This window comes from Lepisosteus oculatus, chromosome 1, assembly GCF_040954835.1.
Source record: "Lepisosteus oculatus isolate fLepOcu1 chromosome 1, fLepOcu1.hap2, whole genome shotgun sequence".
NCBI classification, from domain to species: Eukaryota; Metazoa; Chordata; class Actinopteri; order Semionotiformes; family Lepisosteidae; genus Lepisosteus; species Lepisosteus oculatus.
The window spans coordinates 33,752,680-33,773,757 of NC_090696.1; the positions used below are offsets into that span (position 1 = coordinate 33,752,680).

At 37.1% G+C, this 21,078-nt stretch overlaps 1 protein-coding gene across 3 annotated transcripts in view; it reads left to right on the plus strand.

Annotated features, from left to right (window-relative positions):
• LOC102695132 (ADAMTS-like protein 1) overlaps positions 1-21,078 on the plus strand; it is a 209,400-nt gene that overhangs the window by 126,841 nt on the left and 61,481 nt on the right. For 2 of the 3 annotated variants that reach the window (XM_015345114.2, XM_015345115.2), the window contains exon 3: positions 15,169-15,296. In XM_015345114.2, the coding sequence (XP_015200600.2) occupies positions 15,169-15,296 (128 nt within the window). Of the gene's footprint in view, positions 1-5,462; positions 5,659-15,168; positions 15,297-21,078 lie in introns of those variants that run through there. The other variant, XM_015345116.2, reaches the window with a different exon arrangement.

Consider the following 21,078-nt stretch of genomic DNA (forward strand, 5'->3'; position numbering starts at 1 on the left):
ATAAAAGAACATATATTGATATGATATAAGAATACAGTATTTTATAAACATGACAGGCTTGCATCATGTAGTTCCAGATGTTGTTCACCACACACTGTATGCACATACTGTAGTATAAACAGGGAAAGGTCTGTGGTTCAGTCAGCTTGGAGAGGGATCACCCTAACTGTAAGACTGTAATTTTGCAGTTGATTTCTAACTCCCTCTACTCTGGATAGGAAAATGACATTTCTGGCAGCTGGGGTTCTGAGATTGACTGTGGTTGACCTTAGTATATCAGGATAATTATTTTGAAATGCGTGTCAGGTTTATGGAAACAACTAAATCATTTTTCAGAGTTTGTTAAAAAAACAAAACAGCTTTCTGCGTTACATACTGGGATTTGTTTATTGCTTTTTTTGCTTAAGTTTATTTAAAATATTTCCTGCATATATCAATTCCAGATTGTTTTCTTATGAGTTTCCCCATATTTCCTGTTAATTCCCTTTTTTCAGCAATATTAATATGAATATTTTCTAGTTTCTAACGTTTCCTGTTAATTCCCTACTCTTAGGAAGAGTAATATAAATATTTTCTGCATTACTAACAAGGTGTTTTAAATTTTCATTTTTAAAATTTTTTTTGCTTAATTCCTCTTTCTTTTTCTATTATTTTTTTTTGTTGAAGTGGCTTGGACAGCCACAAAATGCTGTAAGAAACTTTATCTCAGACCAATTTAATATCCTAGTAGCTGGAATTAAATACTGTAGGCTGATTGCTATAGGATTATACAAATCAAGGAGAGCACAGAGAGAAAGTGATACTATAAAACACAATTGGGATCGAATTCCTTATTTATACTGAGGAGATACATAGTACTTGCAGTATAAATCCCAAAGGATATATGCTGTAAAAGTAAACCTGTATGATCACAACCTTTTCCAAAAGGATTTGCCTTGTGTTCAGCCACACAACATGGGGACAAACCTGTGAATAATGTTATTCTTACACTTAACAGAGCTTTTATGTTTCCTTCATTCTTCAGTTTAATGGTTTTTCCCCTCATAATACTTCCATACACGGCTAACTCGTATACAACAAAAGTGGTATTACAGTTAACAAAATCTTAATGACCATGTTGCTTATCACAATGAGGATGACAAAATTAATATGAATTAACTTTATTGTCACACACAGCACACTATAAACTAATCTGGTGAGGATGACCACAAAATCTGTAAGGATAAAACCACTTTGCAACCCATTCCAAGACTGCAGAATTATTTTCCTCAAATTGAAATACAATACTCCTGTCCTTATTAGCTGTAGAAATCCTTGTTTTTTGGCTGTTAGTAAAGTGAGGTGGATAGGGGAAGGGCAGTAGATGAGGCATGGGAAACTGGGACAGGATTTGTAGGAAGAAGGTAGTCAGAACGAATGTAGAGGAAGGGAAAAATCAACCCAAATAGCAACGGGAGAAGGGCAAGGGAGAGTGGAGTAGGTTAGCCCCAGGGTTGTAGTTGCACTGGAGGCATGATGACATATAATTAATAATAATAATTGCTTACACTTATATAGCGCTTTTCTGGACACTCCACTCAAAACACTTTACAGGTAATGGGGACTCCCCTCCACCACCACCAATGTACAGCATTCATCTGGATGATCCAACAGCAAACATAGTGCACCAGGACACCCAGCACACATCAGCTATTAGTGAGGAGGCCAATTCAGAGAGACCATGATTGGTAAGGGCCAATGGGAAATTTGACCAGGATGCCGGGGTTACATCCCTACTCTTTTTGAGAAATGCCCTGGGATTTTTCATGACCACAGAAAGTCAGGACCTCGGTTTTACGTCTCATCCGAAGGACAGCACCTTTTTACAGTATAGTGTCCCCATCACTATACTGGGGCATTAGGACCCACACAGACTGCAGGGTGACTGCCTCCTACTGGCCCCACTAACACCTCTTCCAGGTGCAACCTTAGTTTTTCCCATCCAGGTACTGATCAGGCTCACACCTGCTGAGCTTCAGTGGGCTGCCAGTTGTGAGTTGCAGAGTGATATGACTGCTGGCTATATACAGTAGATGAACAAAGGAAGAAGGAGGAGAATATGGTGAATTTGTTTCCAAGGCTTGTGGAAGATGGATTGGTTTTGCTGTCTTGGAAAAACAATGTTGTTGGAGTAGAGATGCAGGACTGAAGGCAGATATAGCTGCCGGAAGAATTGCAAGTAATCTGCTGTGGCTGATGTAGGATAAACAAAGTTGGCAAGATGAAAACCGATCGCTGGGAGACTTTGTGAGAAACTGGGTAGGTCCGATAGCAGATTGAAGTTAAAGTTCTATTGAATTCCAGGAGAAATGTATCCTTCAAGTTGGGCTGGGTTTCATGGCTTGATGAATCAGTCAGAGTGCAGGGATTTCTTTTCCTTCAAGCATGTGGTAGAAGAAAGGAGTAACAGAGAGGTGCATGGTAAAGTCTGTCTCTGGCTAGAGCAAGTGCTGAATGATAGAATCCAAAACACTTTATAATCATGTTCAACAGGGGGAAGTGGGCAAGATTAGGGTTGGACCTCTTCCTGGACTTTTATAAAGCTTTGTTTAAAACTGTACATTGGTTGCTATGCATTAAAAAATAAAGGACTGGCCAGTTATCTTCCTGAAATATTAAATGCTATTTGTATTGGCTTATGCCTCTTGAAAATAGCTTTTTTAATTGCACTTCTAGTATTGTTTGTGGCAATAAAACGACCTTTTTGTACTTGTGTTCATTTTAAGAGACTTGACTTTTTCAGTTGTTGAAATCATATCTCCGAAAACGTTGGAGTTCTGCCACAACCAGATTCTTCTCGCTGCTGAATTGTCGTCATAAAAACACATTAGAGACTGAATTCCCACTCACAACGCTCCAGGCGCCACTTGCTGGTGAAGTCTGTATCTGTATATTTGCATCTATATCAAATGATTCATTGCTTTCAAGATTTCTTCTGTACTTCCTAGAAAACATATCCATGCTTCATCAGAAACAGGGCATCTCCAAAAGGTGAAATGGAATGCAGTGAAATTATTTACAGAAATGAGGGAATCATTTGTAAATCTCATTTCAAATGCTTTTAGTAAATTAGATTATATCAATGTCATGCCAATGTGTATCTAAAGAAAGAAAAATGCATAAAAGACACTAAATTTGGGCATGTACCTGACTATACATTTTCAAAAAGAACAGGAAAATGTACAGTACGTTAGTTAAAGAAATACCACACAAAGTGTTCAACTGTTAAGGTTATATTGTATATGATTTCCAATTTGTTTTATTTCACAATTTAACAAATACTTGCACCATATCTGAATTTGAATTTGATATTTAGATTTGACTGTTTTTAAATAGACGTACAGTGCCTTGCAAAAGTATTCGGCCCCCTTGAACTTTTCAACCTTTTGCCACATTTCAGGCTTCAAACATAAAGATATAAATTTTTTATTTTATGTGAAGAATCACCAACAAGTGGGACACAATTGTGAAGTGGAACGAAATCTATTGGATTTTTGAAACTTTTTTAACTAATAAAAAAATGAAAAGTGGGGCGTGCAAAATTATTCGGCCCCCTTGCGTTAATACTTTGTAGAGCCACCTTTTGCTGCGATTACAGCTGCAAGTCGCTTGGGGTATGTCTCTATCAGTTTTAGTTTTGCACATCGAGAGACTGAAATTCTTGCCCATTCTTCCTTGCAAAACAGCTCGAGCTCAGTGAGGTTGGATGGAGAGCGTTTGTGAACAGCAGTTTTCAGCTCTTTCCACAGATTCTCGATTGGATTCAGGTCTGGACTTTGACTTGGCCATTCAAACACCTGGATACGTTTATTTGTGAACCATTCCTTTGTAGATTTTGCTGTATGTTTGGGATCATTGTCTTGTTGGAAGATAAATCTCCGTCCCAGTTTCAGGTCTTTTGCAGACTCCAACAGGTTTTCATCCAGAATGGTCCTGTATTTGGCTGCATCCATCTTCCCCTCAATTTTAACCATCTTCCCTGTCCCTGCTGAAGAAAAGCAGGCCCAAACCATGATGCTGCCACCACCATGTTTGACAGTGGGGATGGTGTGTTGAGGGTGATGAGCTGTGTTGCTTTTACGCCAAACATATCGTTTTGCATTGTGGCCAAAAAGTTCGATTTTGGTTTCATCTGACCAGAGCACCTTCTTCCACATGTTTGGGGTGTCTCCCAGGTGGCTTGTGGCAAACTTTAGACAAGACTTTTTATGGATATCTTTGAGAAATGGCTTTCTTCTTGCCACTCTTCCATAAAGGCCAGATTTGTGCAGTGTAAGACTGATTGTTGTCCTATGGACAGACTCTCCCACCTCAGCTGTAGTTCTCTGCAGTTCATCCAGAGTGATCATGGGCCTCTTGGCTTCATCTCTGATCAGTCTTCTCCTTGTCTGAGCTGAAAGTTTAGAGGGACGGCCAGGTCTTGGTAGATTTGCAGTGGTCTGATACTCCTTCCATTTCAAGATGATCGCTTGCACAGTGCTCCTTGGGATGTTTGAAGCTTGGGAAATCTTTTTGTATCCAAATCCGGCTTTAAACTTCTCCACAACAGTATTACGGACCTGCCTGGTGTGTTCCTTGGTCTTCATGATGCTCTCTGCGCTTTCAACAGAACCTTGAGACTATCACAGAGCAGGTGCATTTATACAGAGACTTGATTACACACAGGTGGATTCTATTTATCACCATCAGTCATTTAGGACAACATTGGATCATTCAGAGATCCTCGCTGAACTTCTGGAGTGAGTTTGCTGCACTGAAAGTAAAGGGGCCGAATAATTTTGCACGCCCCACTTTTCATTTTTTTATTAGTTAAAAAAGTTTCAAAAATCCAATAGATTTCGTTCCACTTCACAATTGTGTCCCACTTGTTGGTGATTCTTCACATAAAATTAAAAATTTATATCTTTATGTTTGAAGCCTGAAATGTGGCAAAAGGTTGAAAAGTTCAAGGGGGCCGAATACTTTCGCAAGGCACTGTATCTAAAGTAAAAATTAATGGCTTTATTTTTTGGAGAAAAAAAATAGTTATTGTGAGTTTTTCTATTATTTTTATAATTATCCTAGGGCAAATCTTGTAACCATTTGGATCCCAAGATTTTCAAATCTGACCCCAACATGTAGAAGGGTCATAAAGCTTGCAAAAGAAGACATGGACGCTGTACTTATTTATTACAGGTCTAATTCATGATCTGCACAGATTAAAAAAGGCTGCAGTAGAGAATGTAATGTGGGCCTGCCATTATGATAACTGCTCAACAGAGGTAGCAAGTTTGATCAAGAAGCAACACCAGTTGTAAAAGCCAGCAGTCGGTCTGCTTCTTGTTTAGTTTAGCATGCTTGATTAGGAGCTTTCTGATTGGCTGGAAAAGTACACCCTGGAATTCTTTTCCAAGCCCCTCTCTTTAGGAAACCACAGCAGAACTGAATGAAAGAGAGAGGCAGCTGAGGCTGGAGCACAGTGCTGTATGTGGCAGGACTAAGCAAGAATCCTTCATCTGAATTTTGGCAAAGGTGTCCAGGTCACTCTGCTCTGGCAAGATCTCCTCTAACAGCATGGACTGTCCACCCCACAGGCACCCTACTACAGCTGTACTGCTGCTCATTGGAGTTACAGTGCTGGTAATCCCTATTTCATTTATTGTATTACCTATAATGATAATGATATTGATAATGATAATGATAATGATGGTGATGGTGATGTATTCTTAAATCTGTATTGTATTACAGTAATTAAGAATTAATTAATTGATCAATGTTTATCACAGATTAACTGTTATCATAGATTCAAAGGTGTGACCGTGTTCTTATCCATCATCAGTTGTGTTATGAACAGTTTATTAAGTGGTTGCATTTTAACTTGCTGTGACAGCCTAAATTATTATCACATCAATGTTCTACATTATTATGAATGTGCTACAACATTATAGTTTTCTGGAAAAAAAAGTCTAGTTCAGTAACTTAGAAATAAACTCAAAGGCTAGGATGCAATAATTAAGTCACTCATTACCGTGCTTTTTGTTAACATTACCTTCCCCATAAATCGAACAGTTAAGCACCACATTTCTTCGGATTAAAAATGAACTTAACTTAACTTGCAAACCCTAATAGAATAAGTTGCATAAAGTGCAACTCTAATGCTGGGTAGAAATTGTCATTCAGCTTAAATACTTTTTTTGCCTCTGCAGATATCTGCATGAAACTCATAAGCACTGTAAAGTTTTACAGTGTGGCTGGCTAGTACTGTACACTGTGGCCCTGGGTGGGAACTGCTGGACAGATACAGGTTTGGAAAGAAAAAAGATGGGTGGCATTCTGATTACAGTGTGGTCAGCTCAGGTGGTTCACTGTGTTATGTTTGCTCACTGAAGGTCCTATACTGTATTTAATTTCATTTACCTTTATTCTTGAGAAACCTTATCAAGTTTTGTTATTTTATTAATTAATTAAAAAAATTCTCTCACCACATACAGTAAATGGGGAATGAGTGGACAGTGACCTGCAGTATCTTCATTACAGATTAAAAGAGGATTTTACGCTTTAACTCCTAGGCTTTATCCTCATATCTGAACTGAGTGATTTTCACCACTAAATGTGTCTTCAAAACTGTTTTATGGAGTAAATCTCAGATTGCTTGCAAAAGGAGTGGCTGGAACCACATAGTGACTTAATTAAATAGGCGTTATGCCCTGAATTATGTGATGTGAGGGAAAACATTCAGCTGGAACAGAATTTAAACACAGATCTCTAATACCTTTCAGTTACAGTGATTCGCACAAATCAGGGACTCAAAAGTGCTCGTGTAAATTAATAAATAAGATTGCATTAATTGATGTATACTTATCTGATCTTTTGAACATTATTTAGAGATGTGCAAAGCAAATGTAAGTAATTTATAAAAGAAAATTAAGAAATTGAACTGAAAAAAAAAAAGCAAATTTTGATAAAAAATAACCAAGACTTTTATCAGATTGCACATTTTTATTTCTCCATTCAGGTACAGTGGCACTTATTTACCTTTGTGTACTCTGTTAATTATATTACAGTGTTTCAGGTGAAGAAAATTAAAATAACTAACAACAGTTTTAGCCTGGCACTGTTGCATCTGATCAGCACTCTAAAGGAATTCCAAGCTGATATGATAAGATTTTATTTTTAAAAACACAAAGAAAGGACAGAAAACATTAAAAATATATACAGTATACATTATTCTAAAGTTTTCTGGAGACAAAAGTATTGAAAGACATATTCTGGTAAACATTGCAGTCATTTAACCCAAACAAAGCATTCATACTGTTTCAGTTTAGTTTCACATTTTCTTCCAGAACCCAATTTTTCCATGGTCACTTAAAGATAAATTAGGCATTTCTGTTCTGCGAGTTGGCCAAAGCCCTTTAGTATAAACGTATCTGAGAGATACTCAATTATGGGAACTCATTTTATTTTAGCTTTCTCATCCCTTAAATGTATGGTGTTGTTACTCAATTTCAGAATTGAAACTGCTTAGTATATGTAAAAATTACTTTAGCCAGATTTACCCTTTTGAACTCAGGATATGAAATATATATATACAATATATTTAGAATGGATACATAAATACAGTATACATAAATATTAAAAGGCACAACAGGAGGGAATTGAGAATAAAACAGAGAACCAGTTATAGTTCAGTAAATTATTTCATTAATTCAGTAAAATTTATATCCACACCCATTTTTAACAATTTCAATTTTACACTGGTGTTTTTTGCCATGGTTTTAGACAACAGAAAATAGACCTTAATAGACACACAGGTTGTTCAGTTCAAAAGTCCTGGTTTTGGCTCACACAATAGAACAACAAATTCACACAGCATAGACAACTAAACACTCAGGAAACCTCTTCAAGGTAATGAATTAAGGTTCCAATGCTATGTATTATACCACTCTTTCAGAATTCATTAGATGGCGGTGGTATCCTATAATTAGAATGTACAGACAAACCCACATAATTGTGGCAAAAATATTTATTTGGTATTTTGCCTTTAACCTTCTTGGTTTTGAGGGATGGACAGGTATCCAGGTGGACAAGAGGTTACAGTATAGGCAATGGCATTGGGGAAATGGTGTAGGCATGAGTAATGCAGGGAAGCAGAGTTCTATATGCCCATATTGATGCCCTGGAGCCAGTGATTGATGGGAACTGGAGTTTGTCCTCTTCAAGAATGGGTTTTATGAGCTCCAAGTATAAGACCAATGCACGGCTCCCTGTTTATGATAAATGAGGTAGTAAGGTTACAAAGACCAGCAATAAAATTAATCGATGAGTCAATAAATTCATTATTTATGAGCTGCATTTTTAATTATGTAGTTGGAGAGAATGTTCTGCTAAAAATAAAAATGAGTGCATCCCTGTCACATTGTTTTTTAAGTACTAAATGATTATGTTAATACATTGCAAAGAATGTGTTTACATAATATAATACAGTATATACTGTAGAACACATTACCTACTGTATCACGTCACTTGGCCATTAGTCCAAGGGTCTTTTGCATTTCTTATAATGGTATAAATACACTGATAAGAACCTATATAGAATTTTGTGTTCTGCTTTATTTAGTAATATATACCCTGAATTAAAAAAGAGCAATGTCATACATACTGTACATATAGTGTGTTAAAATAATTGAATCTTGTTAGTCTTGAACATCTCACTTTGCACAAGGATTAAATTCCAATCCTTATTTTCCTCAAAGGCAATGGATGTCAAGTTCAAAAATCAGAGTTGGACACAGGGCCACTAGAGGACTTTTAGAGCACTGACTTTAGGTTTAGAAATAGGATGTACTATATTTCTTTACAGAGAATGTGGATTTCTAGAGCACACTTCTTAGCCAGTTTGTAAAAGCCAATGGGAATCCTTTGGGCCAGCATGGCTAGATGACACTGTGAAGTTCCTCACACCATGTGATCACTTTACTGGCATGGAATCAAAGCAGGTGTCTGTGATGGTGCACCTGCTGTGAAACATAGCATAAGAGAAGTATTACTCTGTCCATTTACCATTCGCTCAAAGCTGACTTGCCCTTTTCAAGTTCTGGTTTGTGAAAGAAAACCATAGAGGGGTTGTCCATTGTTGATGACTGCTCTCTTGTCTGTCTTTGGCAGTGTAATGGACAGTGGAAATGCGATTGTACTGATATTGAGAGCTGACATTGTTCTCTCCAATTATGGGTCAATGCTGCTGGCCTGAATTTGAATTAAGATGGGGGAAGATGTTAACCTCATTTATCTAGGCTAGCTGAAGACTTTCTTGATGACAAATGTCTTGATTTCTTGAGAATCTCAAGGATAGATCAGTCTGCAAATTAATTCATTCTCAGTCCAGTTGAGTCTGTTTGAAATGCTGATGTAAACCATGATGTATCCAAACATCATCCTTCTGGACTAGATCCCAAGCTGTCTCTTGCACTGTGTCTTGTGGTCTAGCTCAACATGAGCTTAGTGAGATACTGTACTTTTCTTGCTTCTGGTGGACCAGTACATGTCCCCATTTGTCAGGTGGGATGGAATGGGGAAGGACACCTATTTTCTGAGCATTTTTTAGACTTTCTGTGCATTTATGACAATTCTAACCCTTGATGGGCTTGATTTTTGAGTGTGACTGACCATTTTCTGTTCCCTATTAATTTATACAAAGGCGTTTTGTGTTTTATTTTCCGAACACGCATTTAATCATTTTCAGGTCTATACATACAGATCAAGGAAAGCTTGTGTCATGGAAAAGTATTATAAGCTTCAGTCGCAGGCAGAAGTTCTCGATGCAGGTGTTCGTTTTAATTTTCCCCTCATATAAATACTTTCCTTTGGTATTAGCAGGAGTTTTCTTTCTGTACATAGAAACATTAGAATTCCATCTCTGCTTTTGTGAGATTATGTTATTGTAAAAGATCCCACAGAGCTCAGATGCGTTTCATGTTCCCAAGTGCCTTCAATGAATACTAAAAAGACAGGTGCCTTAATGCACTTGTTTGGTCTTTTGAAGCCCGAGTGCCCTCCTTCAGAGGAAGCCAGCTTATGTAGGACTTGCTATTATGTGGGTAGAGCCTAGCACAATAGTTTTACTTCAGTAATTTATATGTATTAAGCACTTTCACACAATAGGCAGCCCCCCTCTGTCTGGCATTCTGCCTCTGTGCCCCAGGACTGCAGCCTGAGAGCAATTAGCTTTGGGGGGAGTGATTTTTTCCCCTTTTTGTTTTTTTATTCTTTGTAATTTATGGGGGATTTTTTTCCTGGCTTGGCATTCCCTTTTCTCCCACCACGGAAGCCCCTAATATCCATTGGCAGAGATGGGTTTCTATGTTCTGCAGCTTTGTGCTGCCTAATCGCCTGCCCTGATCTAAACTTGGGCGGCTGGTTGTCTCTGTGTATGTTTAGTGAATAGAAGATGCTGTGTATGAGGTCATCACCCCCGTCGTTTTTTTTCAGCCACAGGCAGCTTCCTAGTCTTTATTGATGTGAAAAGGAGAAACAATTGTTTTAAATCTTTCTTGAATTTCCTAGGCATTAGAAAGTGCATAATGAGCACAGAGAGCCTTAGTAAAAAAAGAGCACAGTCAAAGATTTCCCAGCTGAGATTATGGGGATTTAGACGTTGTCCCGTTTTTGTTTGTATAAAACTACTGTTTTCAGGTGTGCTAAGAATGTGTTTATTTCTGAAAATACATGAACAGTTTTAAGATAAATCAGGTAATAGACTTTAACTCTTTTTCAAGTTTAAAATGTTACACCTGATTCAAGCCAACCTTAAATTCCCAAAGATTTTTTTTGTTAGAGCTCACCAGAAGGATTCTGGTTTTGTGTGCATTCCTGATTGTAAAGGTCTCTTGGTAATAAATGTTTCACACAGTACAGTTTTTACTGTTTCAGGATCCTCAATGCTGGAAACAGGAACCAATTTATGCTTTACTAAGAAATATATGCTATGGCTTGATAAACGTGTGCAATGGTAGGAGACTAAGGAACCTAGCTTGTTCTTTAATCAGCTACTGTTTATAACTGAATGGGAGGGAAATGGCTACGTTTTCAGATTTAAAATGTTCAGTTTCTCAAACCTTTTTTAAGAGGTCCTTTTGGTGTGCCTTCTCAAACCTGTTGTTTGAGTGACACCAATTCCACAATATAAACGAGAAATCAAGTGCTCTAGTCTAAGGTTATTTGATTTGCTGGTGTTGGCTGAAGAACAAGCAGGAGTTATGTGTGAAGCAGAGAAAAAGCTCCTGGATCGGTTTGCTGAAATATCAGGCCAAAATGTTGCCTCCTACAAACCTCTGAGAGAGATCAGGTAGCGAGTGAGCTCAGTCTTCTGTGGTTTTTGAGGTCTCATCACTTCACCCATCTTGAAGCTTTTTTGCACATATGGGATGTCTGAAGCTGAACCTGAATCTTTTAAATCTTAAAAAAAGAACGTGAATGTCTCAGAAAAATGGCTGCTTTTTGGCAGTCGCTTGTGGAATGAAAACAGCTTAATTTGTATTGGCAAAAGCCAGTAAGGAAAGATGCCTAGAAATTGAGCCACTTATTGAAAAGAAAGCACACCAATGGCTCTGTCAACGATTTTAAGAGTACAGACACTAGGTTGTGCAAACAACATCTTTCACATTTGGTATCATGGTAGTTTTGAAGATCTTTTATGATAAACAAGCAATGCATATTTATGGCATGGATGAGTCCCATAGCTCTCATTAAGAAAACCAGGACATACTGAAAAAACGTGCTGAACATGAAATACCATGAGTTCACAAGCCCCGTCTAAGTGATAACATTTTGCATGTCAAATCTTCATCGTCACGGTAAAGTCAGTAACTGCAAATGATGCTTTCAGTGATGTCAGAATAAGCTTAACTTATAAGTAGGACACAAAAGCTACACTTATTATTGCTATATAAATTTGAATTCAGTGCATAAGGCTTTTCTAAAAATAAAACTAACAAAGAGTTGAAAATGTCTTGCAGACTTTTTTCTTATTTTTATAGAATGGTCGATCCTTTCAGCAGGACTACAATATGTGCATTTGTACAGAAGTGCCACTACTTGGCTAGTATATTCAGTGATAGCTCATTTATCACAGACATATCACTGTGGAGACAGGGATTGAAGAAGAGTACATCCTATCTGCATAATATACATGGGGTTTATCTAAGATATCTTTAACCTAAAAAAGTCCTGGAAATGCAACATCATTAAGAATGTTCAACGGGCCTTGTCACATTATTTGGAATATCAGCTAAAGTCTCTTATTTTTGGATCTAATTAGAAGCTAAGCCCATGTTGGTTATCCAATCATAGATATGTACGGTTAAGAGAGAGTTTGCCTACTGGACAGATATTACAATTCCCTGAATATGTTTTGATGAGTAGAAAAATACTTTAGTATTTGTGTCTTTCTTGTACTATCCCAAATTAATTCTTATCACAAATACTATTTCCTTTATCTTAACTGTGACAAGACTGAAGTCATGCTTATTGGCACCCCCCATCAACTTCGTAAAGCCAATCCTGTAAACCTATCTTTAGATGGTTCTGCTCTTGAGCTTCAGTCTAAATTAAAAAACCTTGGGGTGATATTCGATTCTGGCTTAACATTCGACCAACATGTGCAGCATATTGTCAAAACATTTTTTTCACCTCAGAAATATCGCTAGACTACACCTTATGCTATCACTAACTGTGGCTGGAAAGCTGATCAACACATTTGTGTTCTCTCGAATTGACTACTGTAATGCTCTGCTCACTGGGGTATCTAAATCCACTTTGAACAAACTGCAGTATGTCCAAAATTCAGCAGCCAGAATCCTGACCAGGTCTAGTGCAAGTGATCACATTACTCCTTTCCTGGAGTCCTTGCACTGGCTTCCTGTCAAATTCCATGTGCACATTAAAATCCTCATGCTCACCAACAGTATAAGGCTCTGCATGGCTTGGCACCTCAGTACCTGTCTGAACTATTTCACCCTACTCCCCACCTCGCAACCTTTGCTCTTCTAATTCTGATCTCCTAACTGTCCCCCAAGTCCATCTACATTGTATGGGTGACAGGGCCTTCTCCTGTTAAGCCCCCAAGCTCTGGAACTCCCCAAGGATATCCGAGTCACCTTCTCTAAACTCCTTCAAATCCGGACTCAAAACCTTCTTTAGAAGAGCCTTTACTTAACTGGTTACATTCTTCACCCCTCTGCTTTTCTTAGTACTACCATCCACGGTCTCCTCTGTATATTGTAATTGTGTTTTATCTTGTGTATTCTTTTTATTTATTGTTATTGTCATTCTGTGAAGCGCTTTCAGAAGCCAGCCATTAAAGGTGCTATATAAAATAAAGTTTAGTTTTTATTATCATTACTATGGAACCTGCTTTAAAAGGAAATTGGTATCCAATCAAGCTTGTGTTAAGAGACTGCTAAAAGGATATTCAGTAAATGGTCACTCAACACAGGTAATAATAATAAAACCTTAACTGATACATGAGCCATAATTTCACAGTATCGCTCTTCTTTGACATACCTTTCTGTAATGGTACAGTATACAGCAGAATGGACATTTTAATTGCAGTATAAAACCTAGACATTGTAAAATGAAGATCAGAATTATTTTTTCCTATTTTAGAACCTTCCCAAAGGTTTCCCATGTAAATATGTAATAATGCTATGAGTGACACCATGGATAAGTCAAATTTTCTATAGAGAAAAAAAAATCAAAGGAAGAAAAAAATTAGAAGTCTGGTTTAATTCTTTTAAAGCTACAGTGTCCAGCATTTTAAAATTAAATAGTGGCAGTTAATGTTTGATACACGGGGAGAAAGGAAGACAAATTGTATTAATAATAAAATCACATCTCTCCTTGCTGTTTAAAATGTTCTGAAACTGTATCTTTTCAGTGACATACTTTCCTTCAGTTTCTCTAGCACATATTCCAGGGGAACTGAAAAGCTTCAATAGTAAAACAAGCTCTCATGGTACCATTGATGTAAATTAAGTCCTTCTGTCTCCTGTTTGTCTCAAGCAGTACAAAGTGCTGAGACAATCTTACTTTTTTAGAATTAGTGAATTTAGAATGTATTGCTTGTGCTGTAATTTTGAATATTTTATGACTGTCGTTAATGTACAGTAGTTACAGTATCTAAGAACCTTTAATTTGTTTATCTATGAAATGTTATGAATGTTCAGCCACTTCTTTCACACGGATGAAAACTCACTTAAATGTGAAAAATTTGTTGGAATCATTTTGGTGCAAGATAATTTGGGACAGTTTTCATAAGATAGATGAAGTACTGTAATGTATATGTACTGTACATTGTGGTGTATGTTATCTGGAGGCGTTTAGAATGGTAATTTACAGGTGGTTCAGTGAGCAGACTGTATTTACTGTACCAATAATCATACTGTATGTTATGAGTACAGTACATCTTCTTCATATTATTATGGACAGCAGCACATTGGGGTCCATCGTCTTTTTGTCTTGTGTATGCACTTGATAACATTAGATTGGAAAAAAGAAAAGAAATGTTGTAAACATGAGATGGCCATTTTGCCCATATTGCTTGTTTGGTAGTTGAGTGGTTGACTGAAACTAAAATCTCATCCTAAAGGAGCTCAGAGTTTGTACCACAGCAGCCTGTCTGGAACTTGTTTCCCAGATACCCACATTTCTTTGTGTAAAGATATAGTTCAAATTCTTCTCCCTTCAATGACTTCCCTTTATAATTTCCAGTTTTGGCCTACTTAAAGTATTTAAATCAGTGCCATAAGAGGCCATTTTCTGTACAATTCACTTTTTCTGCTGATTAACTTTAGCCTGTTGAACTTAGATTCAGTTAGCCATTGTCTCAAAGAGTTCTGAATTACAGTAACAAGCATCACTGTATTCAGGGATAGGTGGTCTTGTCTGTATGTGGCTGTGTTCATTTCATTTGTTTTTCTATTCTAGTAATAATAATAATAATTTAATTATTGTTATTATTCTTATTATTATTCTAGTGTACTTTCCCACTGCTCTCTGAGCACATGCTGGAATGCATGTGGCTGCAGACGTGTCTGTTGATAATGTACAGTATCAGGTGTGGGTGTGTGATGGCCGTTGACCCCTGTGTTGCAGAGCTCGCGGACTGCTCGTTCGGAGGAGGACAGGGACACGCTGTGGGACGCCTGGGGACCCTGGAGCGACTGCTCACGGACCTGTGCTGGGGGAGCCTCCTACTCACTGAGACGATGCCTCAGCTCCAAGTAAATCATTGACTTCGCTTGTGTGTTTCTAACCGTTCAAACAGGCAGATACTAGGTGTATTTCCCAGTTCTCTGTTTGTTCTATTCATGTGATTCTTCATTGTCAGGACATCAGAAAGTTTGTATTCCTGAAACCTGAATCAGGGCAGCTCAGTGGCTTCAGCTTTGCTGCTTTGAAACTCAGGAGCCCGAGGTTCAGTTCCAGATCTGGCTTGTTATCTGTGTGGTGTTTGAATGTTTTCTCCCTGTTCACATGGATATTCCCCTGGGTGCTCCAGTTTTCTCTCACCATCCAAAAACATACTGGTAGGTTAATTGGCTTCTGGAAAAATTGTCCCAGGTGCGAATGTCTGTGTCTGTGTTTGCCCTGCCATGGTCTGACATCCTGCTTTGTGCCCATTGCCTGCTGAAATAGGCCCCAGCTCCCTCACGGCACTGAGTTGGTTAAAACGGTTTGAAAATGGTTTGGAAATGAGGTTTGATCCTAAAATAAAGGTAAATGCATTTTAAGTTGTAACATGTGTCGGACATTGAACAAGTTACAATTGTTCATAGGTACCAGAGGTTCAGTAGTAACAGATATTACGAGAAAAATAAAAACGTTCATCTTCAGAATTTAGCACCCTGTGAAGCACTGAGTTCTTTCTTATTGTGGAAAAGAGTTCAGCTGTGTTTTTAGCCCCACAGATTTTCTCAGAATGGTTTCCATTAAGAACAAGCATTGAAGGGGGGCATTCCCTTGTAGTTTATATCCTGCCAAATTTGATCCGACATATCCCTAATAGTGAAAGTAAATCTTAAAATGAAATCAGCTCCCTTGGGGTGCAATAGAAGTGCTCAAAATGCATTTTATGAGATTGTTAAAGACCCGTGAATGGTCAATGGAGAAATCTGTTGTCATACAACAAAACTAGTTCTGGCTGCACCTTGTAAGTGCAAAACAATGTCAATAATGTACTGTAAGTAACTGATGTAGTATTAATCAGTAACATTGTAGCAAAGAACGTTTATCAATTACTCTTTAATCTCATAAGATTGTCACTGTGGATTAAATTAGAAATTTTAGAAAATCTAAAATGGCAATGCCATGTTCTCTATGTGATTCTGAGATGTGAACAGACTGATATAGTATACTATAGGGTATTTTTTCTTGTGTGTGGTTTAAAGCACAAGACTAAGTTACTTCATATGTTCTGTGGTCTGTATGTCCTGATCTATAACACTTTTGTTTGTGAAATAAAATGTCCATTGATCTAATGAAATGCATTATAATGTAAAGTATTTCAGGGGATTTTGCAGGTGGATGAATTAGATGCCTCGTTCTTTTGCTAATGAAAAACATCTTCTTAGGTGCTATCTGAAAAAATTCGGACGAAAAAATCTGTTACAGGAACTTCTTCAGCAAACTTGATGCAGATGTATTCTTTTGACACTTTACACATAGGCTAACACATCTTGAGGATTCTGTGCATAAATAAATGCCAGAGGTCATGTAACCTAATGTAACCTAATTTGGTCACACGCAACACCTGCGATCTGTAGGAATGCATTCAGCCAGCGTAATGATACTGTCTGTATAATTATCGGTAAATGTGGGCGGGGGCGCTGCTCGATGTGGCGACCCGTTGGCTTGAGAGCGCAAATTGATTTATTTTGTTTAGTTTTTTTCTCTTTCCTTTTTATTGCTGCTCGTTCCGTGTCCTTTGCCTTCGCGAAAATGGAACTTTTGAATATGTAATTAATTGAGGACGTCTTATCAACACGATGTGTGTTGCACAGATCCCCACCCACACACAAATGTGCATGTGCTAATACCTTCCTAAATTCTACACACTTTTACTTTCAATGGTCTGTTTGCTGTGATAGTATGAATATTTTTTTCTTAGAGGTGTTTTTTATGTTCTGTTTTGTCTTTATTTCTATCTTGTGCTGTATGTTGCACCCTTTGCTGCTGAAATTACCCCGCTGGGAAAGAATGAATGATTTTGAATAGAATTCTGCTAATGTAATGAATTTTGCAGAAATGTAACTTGGTTTTTAAGAGCATCTACTATAAAAACCCTGCGTCATGAGTCTAGTCAGTTTGATCATTAAACACCCAAGAACTCATTAATTATGAAAAAGCTGATTCCGGTAAAGTTCATGTCTTGATTGAACTGACGGATGTTTGGCCTTATTCTTAATTATACCACTGACAGATGATATTGATCAGTCAACATCACAATTAATTCATCCATTAGCAAGTAAACATGTTTTCCTGCCTACTTTTAAAAACAAAATAATTTTCCAATCCAAGATGTCATACAGATGTGTCACTTTTATTGTAGGTTTCAATTAATTATCCCTATGTACAGTAATTCAGCTTCCAATGTGTCTCTGCACTTTGGTTATTTTGCTAAATGTTCTATAATAGATCTCTCTGTTGAAAAATATTATTACAGAGTAAAATATCCATGTAAAGTGCCTTACAAATATATTCAGGCCTCTGCACAGTTTTTTACATTTTGCTGCAGTCATTACAGTTTGAATTAGCAATTAATATTTATGTACACAAGCTACTCCACATATTCAAAGCAAAAACAAAAAGAAATAAGTGACTAGAGAGAAGTGACTACAGTTTTAATTGCAGATGCTTTATTCTGCCAAATTATATTAATTTAGATGCACAGAAGCTCCATGATGAGCCACACAATTGATTGAGTGACCTCTGTTTGTGCAATAATAGTGGTTCCCATGATTTCACAGATGCACCTGTCTCTGTAAAGGCTTCATAATCTCAAGCAAGGATTCATCCATTAAGACCGAGGAAGTTTCAAAACTACTCTGAGATAAAGTACAAAGCATAGATCAGGAGACAGATAGAAGAAAATCAAAAACACTGAAAATCTCTTTGAGAACTATCATGTCAGTCATTAAAAAGAAGAATGTGTCTCATACCACCCAGACACTGCCTAGATAAGGCTGTCCCTCCTAAATGAGCAGGCGGCCAAGAAAGAAACTGATCAGGGTCTTTGAAAGAAATACAGAGTTCAGTGTATTTGAGATGAGAGAAAATGTCAGTGAGTGAACAGATTCCCTGTCACTGCACAAAGGAGCCCTCTATGCTACTGGATAAAGAATTTCACATCTCACATGGGGTTTGCAAAAAAGAACCTAAGTGATATTGCTACTGTGTGGCAAAATTTGGAGTACAGTATTGTGAAATTACAGGCCATGTATTATTATTATTATTATTATTATTATTATTATTATTATTATTATTATTATTATTTTCCCTTTAAAGCAAGTTCCACATTCCATAGTATTTGTGATGAGATAGTACAAGAAAGACGCAAAAACATTAAAGTGAATATTCATTCATCAAAACATATTCATGAAATTTGAATATCTGCTCTATCTACTGTACATATCTATGGCTAGATAACCAACATGGACTTAGCTTCTTAGATCCAAAAGTAAGAGGACGAAAGTGAGACTTGCCCAAAAGACATGCAGCTGTAATTGCTGCCAAAGGGGCTTCCATCAAATACTGAGCTCACAGTTCTGAATGCTTATGCAGTCCACACATTTAATTTTTTTCCCTTCAGTTTGTGCTGAGATTTACTGTGACATATCTTTCCTTTAGAAGTCTTCAGTTTGAGCATTCAGGTTTTTAATAAATTATTAAGTTAAAAAAATGTGCATACATGTACATCATTTTGTAATTTCACTTGTTGAAGTATTTAAGATTCTTAACCCCTTTAACCTTAAACGTGCTTTACATGAAAATAAATACTCAAGCCTTACTTATTCAGTATTAAAATGTTTATGAATTATGGGCAATGCAAAAGAAGTCCCTTTCATATTAAAATACAGCCAAGTTAAGATTTCTTGTGTTGGTTAGCTTTGGTGTTCTTAAAGAAAGGGATCCAAGAGCAAAATCACTCAGGGTGGGAATCATGATCACTTGCAGTCAATGTGTGGCAGATCAAAACCCTCTAAAACTGCATAACGGAGCCCCATGTGTGACTGAATATTCAAAAATATTCTTTAATATGCGTGCATAATTGCCAACCACCCCACACTTCACATGCCAGCACCAGTGCTTTATTAAAAAAAGCAGACAGCCACATTGTGATGCTATTGAGGAAACCAATAATTTTCCAGAAAATCTGCAGTAAGTGTAAATACATTACAGCAATGGAGTTGGTGGTCAGAACTGCAGAGAAAGCTGAGAAGAACAATATGTGGCACATTTGGCACTGAACTGGAGGAGGCTGGATTTGGACATGTACAGCAAGTTATAAAATGTGAGGCATATATTTGGAAAGCACCCAGTGGTAGACGTAGAGCTTTAGGAGCTGTAATGGATTCATCATTGTCAGCTTTTGGGCTTTGTTGAGAAGAACAGAAATGTAAAAATATTGCTGTGATTTGCTCTAACTCTGGTCTCTTTGTGAGAAACGAAGACATGCAATGAAGTCCTTATTGCCATGATGTGGGTTTGGTAAAGCGTCTAATGTAACCATGCATTCGAAAAATACCTTTCCTTTGTAATCTGATAATGTTCAAACTGTAGACTCCAGGCATAAGATACACCAGTAAAAATCTTGGACCTTGGGTAAGCAAGTCATTTGTCAGAGATTCTACTGTGTGTTTAAATCTGTTCTATAATACTGTCAATTAGTAACACTGATGTACAGTAGAACTTGTGTCATTCTTGAGTTAGAGGTATCCACTCATTTTTTCTTCTCTTTTGTAAGATTGTGTATTTTAGGGTGCATGGTGAGGTATCAAAAGAAAATTTGCAACTTAGTTAAAAGCTTTAGATTAGCTTTTGTCTAAGATGAAAGTCCCCTGCACTCAAAATCGAAATCGTAATCAAAGTTACTCCTGTACTGATACTACAAACGTATGTGAAAAATATACAATACCAGTATAGGAGAGTTGTGTGTGCCCTTTATTAAAGGAAAATGCATAATTCTGTTTTAGACAGGTAGACAATTCAGGTGTATTAGCTTTCTAATAATAGAAAGACTCACTCCCCAGATATTAACCAGAGTTTCTAATATTCAGATAGATGCTTCCTATAAGTACAAATTTCCATAAAAAGTTCTGAAATTCACATTTTTATCATTGATGCTTTAGAACCTGTTGAGTCATTGAAAAATGGGTTTTTAAGACTTCCTGCAGACTCAGCAGGCAAAGAAACTCCAGCTGACTCAGATATAAACCACTGTGGGACTTCTGGTGTGTAAAATAGTGAATGGGTCTGAGTGCATGTTTAGAGGAAAAGTCCTTATCTTCCTCCCTCCTGTACAACTCTGACAGTTGTAGCTTGTAGCCATAATTCTCAGCTGAATGTTGAGGAAGGGCGGGGATAGAAAGAATATATCATTAAACAATTTATTTAAATTTGTACAAAAGTTTGTATGTTGTGCAAATTGTTCTTATATTCTTACATGAGGTTTCGATTACCTTACTATGTACAGAATCAAAGTAATCATTCCCTTCTGATAAATGCTGACAGTCCAAATAATAATTCTGAATTGTTTTCTTGCATATTTTAGGAAAATGATTAATGAAATCTCAAACTGAAATTTCTAAAGTGATAGCATTGAATGCAATCCAGTCTTCCTCTACATAAGGAGAAATTGGTAGAGTTATCATAGTTGTCATGGTTTTTGATCTTTAAAAAGCTCTTCCATTCCTTTTGAATTGCAACTATACAGTATTTAACTTGCAACTAATGAATATTTGACTATTATTAAATTGCATTTGTAATGGTAATTTGTCATGGTGT